The 6,825-nt window shown below is 45.2% G+C and overlaps 1 protein-coding gene across 1 annotated transcript; it reads left to right on the top strand.

The window, feature by feature from the left end:
• Positions 1 to 2,719: 2,719 nt before the first annotated feature.
• Positions 2,720 to 5,549, top strand: LOC108430888 (POU domain, class 3, transcription factor 4). Its single transcript, XM_017703705.2, has one exon. The coding sequence runs from the start codon at positions 2,937 to 2,939 to the stop codon at positions 3,981 to 3,983; it is 1,047 nt and encodes a 348-aa protein (XP_017559194.1). The 5' UTR covers positions 2,720 to 2,936; the 3' UTR covers positions 3,984 to 5,549.
• The last annotated feature ends 1,276 nt before the right edge of the window (positions 5,550 to 6,825 follow it).

The following is a 6,825-nucleotide window of genomic DNA, read 5'->3' as shown; positions in this document are numbered from 1 at the left end:
TCCTCAAATAGGACAGACTGGCGAGCCTGCCGAGCTCTCAGTGTCAGATTCAGCAGCTGCAGCGCTGCGGTGTGAATGAAGTGAGCGCGCGAAGCTCCTTTCAGAGGCGGTGTGTAAATGGTGGGTCGTATAGGAGCAGCGGGGTCCTGAACCCATGCGAGCAGCATGATGTTAAAGAGGTCGTGACATGCGAATGGCAGGTCTTGGCCTGGACACCATACTGCTCCAGCTCACACTCCAAACGGAGCTGACACACACACACACACGCACACACACACGCACACACACGCGCACACACACACACGCACACACACACACGCACACACACACACGCACACACACACACACACAGGCACACACACACACACAAAGCCTGAATCCACAGCATCAGACTATGTTATATGACATAGAAAATGAAATGATATACCTGTCACCGTTTTTAGAGCTCCTGCGCGCGATATTTTTGACACTAAATAGTTAATTTTGTTGCCATTGTGTGACAGCAGTTAGTCTACGACCCCATTTTTACTTAGTTTTAAGGCAAAAATATTTACACCACGACATACATTGAACTGGGCTCGTGCGCTTTATAATGGTCATTATTAGTCTTATTTTATTGTATTTATTTATTTAGTATTCGCTGATAGCACAGCCCCTAACAGAACCAGCGATCATAATTACCCCTAATGCTCAGCGTCGTCTAACCTAGCTCATTTAATTGGTCTGGTTCGCGATTTTGTTTGCAGTGAATACGCGATATAAACATTTTAATGCAAAAAAAAACAAAAACAAACAAAAAATACAAATTATAAAGAGGCCTAGTCTTCCAACAAGAACGCAGTTCAGTTCTCTTTCTACTGCTCAAAAACAGAAAACGGAACAGTACAGAGAAGACCTCATGAGCTCGCGCTACAAGCTAGAACCTAATATTTTCTGTCATCATCGTTCTTATTAGAGTGATATTCTAACGGTTCCCCCCACATATCGGGTCTTGTAACAGTAGCATGAGGCGCTGGGGCGGTCTTATTCTCCTCCGCGTCCAGCTTGGGCCCTCTTTTCAATGAGCCCCTTTATTCCAGTCGGGACGGGGATTTGTGGCCGTGGCCGCCTTTTATCCGGCTCTCTATGGAAACGCGGATGGTGAGGGGAAAAATGCGCGGCTGAATAAAGGGGGAATCGGCCCAAGGAACGGCTGCACAGAAGCATCTGTTACACTCGGAAACTTAGACTATGGAGAGGGGACGACAGAAGTAGCTCCCCTTTCCTGCAGACCCGCGTTTCAGCTGAATTTCTCACGAAAAAGATTACAGCACGGAACGAGCGCAGAGGCAGAAAATGAGCCGGAGTGAGGGCTGCGCTGTTTGGGATGTCTGCCTGTCTCTTTAGGAGATCAATCGCAAAGTACGTCCAATACAGCCAGCCTTAAAACTGAAATATGAAAGTAGCACTTAAAATGCTGGATTAGCGCGCATGAGGACCAAATCCATTAATAATGTCGAGGCAGCTGTTTATCGACGTTTCCTCTGTATCAACACCTCAGTGCTCAGATAAAGAAATCGGATTCGCACTAAACGGCGCAATAGTTCAACTAAACATCACATTTTCCTAAAATCTAGAAAATAAATGAGGATTTCCTGCTAAATAGCCACTTCCATGGAGTCAAAAACAGCATAAAAACAACAGAATTGAGTGAACAAAAAAAGCTAATAAAATCTAAAATCCGTTAAAACAATGTTCGCCGTCAATATTCTCAATATTATTATTATTATTATCATTATTATTATCATTATTACTTTCCTCCAATGTTAGCGAGTACGGACCACAGTCTAAAGCTCGCCTGCTTTGTAGGTGAAAATATAACATCCCAGGCAGTGAAAGGCAGAGCGAGTGTCCTGTGTTCTCCCGCTGTTTGACACATTATCTCACAGATCGATGCGAGAGAAAATCAGCCGTATCTATTTGTAAGAGCACAAGAAAAGCTCACCTGGTCGCGGCTGAGCTTCCTCCCAATTTCCTCCTGATCACCTCTCCTTAGAGAAACTGCAGTCTTTAATGACTTTCTGGTGGCTGCTAGGCTTCTTTTATTTCTGCTAAATGTATGAAAATGTATGCAAATTTAAATCAAGCTTAACCTGGGAGCTCTTGCAATATATTTAATGGAATTTCAAACCAATAAGGGGGACTCTGATGTAGTCTTCTAATGGCAAATATAATTACGCAGCTAGGTAACCTCTGAAATATGCAGCTTTTTTTCAACTCGCTGAAGACCTGTCGAGATTCTTAAAGACCTACGTGCAAAGATTGCTCATTGTTGACAAGAGCCAAAGAGCCACCAAGATCCCCTTTTAGTGTGTCTTGGGTATTTTTAAGCCACTGTTTTTAGAAGCTCTAAATGGAAAGTTTTATTTAGGCACATTTTATGTTTTAAAAATTAAATAAAATAAAAATAGATGAGTTTTTCATTCGCTTAATGAAGAGCTTCATGGTCAAAATAATCTACACTACATGCATTTTCCATGTTTTATGTAAACCTGCATACTGGAATAAATCATGCACTTCAATTGCGCTAAGAGTGAAGTTTTCTTTTGTTTTCTGCATTTTATATTCATAAGTTTGGCGAGGCAAAGACATTAAGACAAAACCTCAGGACACAGCTCAACAAACTCTCCACAGTGGACCATTTCTCGTTATAGTGAACGCTTCCTGTTTTGTATCTCTTTAACTCTGAAAAATATTCAAGTGTCCAATTTAAGCGGCCGAGCCGAGGCCTCTCGCCTTCCCATTGGCTGTGACGCGCCGGCACCCTTGCTCCGATTGGTCGCCAGGCCTGCCAGTCACCCGCGGGCTGCTGCTTTGGCTCCGGAGCCTGGTGGATGTCAAAGGCTGAAGCCGTTGCCGTTGCCACATTATAACTAGTAGGGGATCTCCAAGTAAGCATGGCCACAGCTGCCTCGAATCCCTACAGCATTATCAGCTCCAGCTCCATGGTTCATGCAGACGCCTCGGTCATGCAACAAGGGAGCCCTTTCAGGAATCACCAGAAACTCCTCCAGAACGACTACATCCAGGGCGTCCAGAGCAATGGGCACCCGCTCGGGCAGCAGTGGGTGAGCAGCTTAGCCGAGGCCAACCCTTGGTCCACGTCGCTGGCCAGCAGCCCCCTGGATCAGCAGGACGTGAAGCCCGGACGGGAGGACCTGCAGCTCGGTGCGATCATCCACCACCGGTCGCCGCATGTCGCCCACCACTCGCCGCACGCCAGCCACCCGGGCGCGTGGGGGACGCCCGTGTCGCACGGCACGAGCATCGGCGGCGGCGCGCAAGGCGCCAACCTGTACTCGCAGACGGGCTTCGCCGTCAACGGCATGCACGGCGCGCTCACGCCGCCGCCGCCTCCGCCGCAGCCAGGACCACCCGGACAGCAGGGCGTGCACGACCACTCGGACGAGGAGACGCCCACGTCGGACGAGCTCGAGCAGTTTGCCAAACAGTTCAAGCAGCGGCGCATCAAGCTGGGCTTCACGCAGGCCGACGTGGGCCTGGCGCTGGGCACGCTCTACGGCAACGTCTTCTCGCAGACCACCATCTGCAGGTTCGAGGCGCTGCAGCTGAGCTTCAAGAACATGTGCAAGCTCAAGCCGCTGCTAAACAAGTGGCTGGAGGAGGCCGACTCGTCCACAGGGAGCCCAAGCAGCATCGACAAGATCGCGGCGCAGGGCAGGAAGCGCAAGAAACGGACGTCCATCGAGGTGAGCGTGAAGGGCGTGCTGGAGACCCACTTCCTTAAGTGCCCCAAGCCGGCGGCGCAGGAGATCTCGTCTCTGGCGGACAGTCTGCAGCTGGAGAAGGAGGTGGTGCGCGTGTGGTTTTGTAACAGGCGACAGAAGGAGAAACGAATGACTCCTCCAGGAGAGCCGCAGGGCCACGAGGTTTACTCCTCGCACGGCGTCAGCACGGACACCTCGTCGTGCCACGATCTCTGACCAAGGAGGCTCTCCACACGGACACGCAGAGGAAATCTATCAGCTTTGTTTTTGTTTTGTGTTTGTTTTTTTTTCTGGATGATGATGGTGATGATGATGATGGGTCCACTTTCTCCAGCACTCAATAATTTCCGTTAAACGAGAAGGGCACTGAGAAAGAAAACAATGAGAAGCAACTGTTACTAGATTTTTTTTTGTTTTTTATTATAATTTTTTTTTATCTCCGGTCTTGTGGGCATTAAACACGACAATGTTTTATTTGAGATCTCAAACGGAAGTGATCTACCAAAACGCGTTGTTTTTTATGTATTACAGCAAGAATATGAATACGAAATTGTGCCTATTAAAAATGACCTCCCAGCGCCTTGGTTCTCAAAAAAGGAACAAAAAATACACAAAAACACAATTCCACATCAGGTTGAGTAGGCTGATTTTTAAATTTGTTTCTTTTTATTTTGTCATTTTTCCCACACATCTGTACTGTCGCATGCTTCTTTATTTGTTTTGCTCGGTGGGGCTGATGATTCGCTCCTTTCTTGGTGTTTAATTTGCACATTTTGTTTATTTTTATTTTTGACGAACTCTTTAAAAACTCGAGGCAGACTGCAGTGATGTATTTTAATTTGAATCGGTCCTCATCGCTCACGGTGGAGTCACTCCGCAGCCATCTTACAGCCTCCTCGCCGAACGACACCTTATACTGTGGCTTCGAAACGCCTTTTCTGCCATCTCTAAAGCAATGTTCTCGCCCTCTCTCCGCGCGCAGGTTTGTTTTTGTTTTGGAGGAGGGGGCTGCTCTGCTGAACTGCAGGCCTGGACGACACAACACGAGTGAAGCACTTCAGCATCCCCCTCATTCTCTGCAGAAACGACATTCAGAGGAGCAACGCACAAGCGAACCAAGTGAGGAGCGAAGGAAGGGAGAGAGAGAGAGAGAGAGAGAGAGAGAGAAAGAGAGAGAAAGAGAGAGAGAGAGAGAGAGAGAGAGAGAGAGAGCGAGCTGAGTCGGGTCGGGTCATATTCCTCTCACCACGGACCACATTACTGTGTACTGGATACTAAAGCAGGAGCGAGATGCTCGCCAGTGAAAGCGTTGCGCTATAGCCTATACTTATTTTATTCTACACGTTCACTATCTAAAGTTTTATAATCTTAAATACTCCTCTTATCGGTTTATTTCTGAACTATTTTTTCGAATACTGTACAGTTTTGTATATTACAACCTTTTTGAAGTTATTAATTTAAACAAATACCGTTTAGTTATTCATGCACTTAGTGATGTACAAAAAGATATTTTCATTAAAAAGAAAATCGAGAAAAAAATATGAATGGACGTTTTCGGCGGTCCTCTTCCCAAATTCGAGAACAGGTCGAGCGATTATTTATTTTCAGTATAAAGCTTGTATTATGTTTTTGGAGCAAACTGTATAATGTATGTTGTAATAAAACAACTTGTTGGTACAATTGGAGTGTTACCTCTGAGCAGTGTTTCAGCGGAGACAGACAGACAGACAGACAGACAGACAAACGGATAAATAGATGGATAAATAGATAGACAGATAATCAATTATGAGGATGTGAATTTGTCCCGTCTTGGTAAATTTTAGTAAACAGATTCTATTAATTTATTATTATTAATTTATTATTATTATTGTTGTTGTTATCATTGTTATTATTATTATTGCTGTTATTTCTTGTTATTTCTGGTTATCACGCTAGGCCTGACTGTACTGAATATGAGGGAACCTACTGTAATATTGTGCAGCTGTAAATGCTTCAGTCTGTTCACAACTCTACTGTTTTATCGATTCCAGTTACAGATTTATTGTTCTTGGATTTTAATTTTGGCATTTTAAACATTTTATATGGGAGCTTCGTACCACGGAGATCTGCTGATGACATCCTGAATAAATAAAAATAATGCGTGGCCACCCCTATATTAACTTGTGGGAACGACATCCTAATGCGTGGCCACGACTTAGCAAGGCGTTGGGAATGTGATCACGGCCTACTAAGTCGTGGCCACACATTAGTATCTCGTTCCCACGCTTTATTAAGTCGTAGCCACAATTGAATTATCTCTCTCCCACGCCTGACTAAGGCGTGGCCACGCATTATTTTTATTTATGCACCAGCGGGGTTCCGTAGTGAACCTAAAATGCCTTTATAATGACCTCATCTCTAGTTTACATTTGGTACGACCCGGAAATGAAAGCATGAAAGCGGGAATGTTAACGGTGCTGTAGATAGAACAGGAATCACCCCCCTCCTGCTAACAGAGGCCTGCTGCATATAGATGCTGTTTGTTTGTTTGCATGTGTGTGTATGAGGGGAGGGGGGGGGGGGGGTGGAGAGAGAGAGAGAGAGAGAGAGAGAGAGACAGAGAGAGAGAGAGGGAGGGGAGGGGGCCTTGCCTTGCCTTGAAATGCAGTGCCTGACTGGAATACTAATTCAGCCTAATATATGCATTTCCTCAGTCTGCAACTTTCAATGACCATGGGGAGGTTCAGATGAGGAGCCAAGCAGCTGAAATAGCCGAGTCTAGTTTGGAAGAGGAAGAAAAAAACATTACTTAACTAGGCTTACCAGAAAATTCTGCTTAAGAAACAAGAACAAAAACAAAACAGAAAAACAAACAAACAAAAACAAAAAAACAGCAGCAATAACAACAACAACAAAATCACATTTCAGCAGTTTTCCTGCTTTGGTCCCAGTACTGGAAAACACAAAAAAATTATTACATTATTATTATTATTGTTGTTGTTGTTGTTGTTGTTGTTTATTGCAAAACCTCAAAGTGAAACTCTGAGCATCACTTTGCCTTTTGATTGTTAAGCAGCAG

The sequence above is a fragment of the Pygocentrus nattereri genome, chromosome 8 (assembly GCF_015220715.1).
Source record: "Pygocentrus nattereri isolate fPygNat1 chromosome 8, fPygNat1.pri, whole genome shotgun sequence".
Classification (NCBI taxonomy): domain Eukaryota; kingdom Metazoa; phylum Chordata; class Actinopteri; order Characiformes; family Serrasalmidae; genus Pygocentrus; species Pygocentrus nattereri.
The sequence above is the reverse complement of the archived record's forward strand: the minus strand, read 5'-3'. Positions and strand labels throughout refer to the sequence as shown.

Coding starts and splice junctions, on each gene's coding strand:
- LOC108430888 (XM_017703705.2), top strand. CDS start 2,937: ATGGCCACAGCTGCCTCGAATCCCTACAGCATTATCAGCTCCAGCTCC.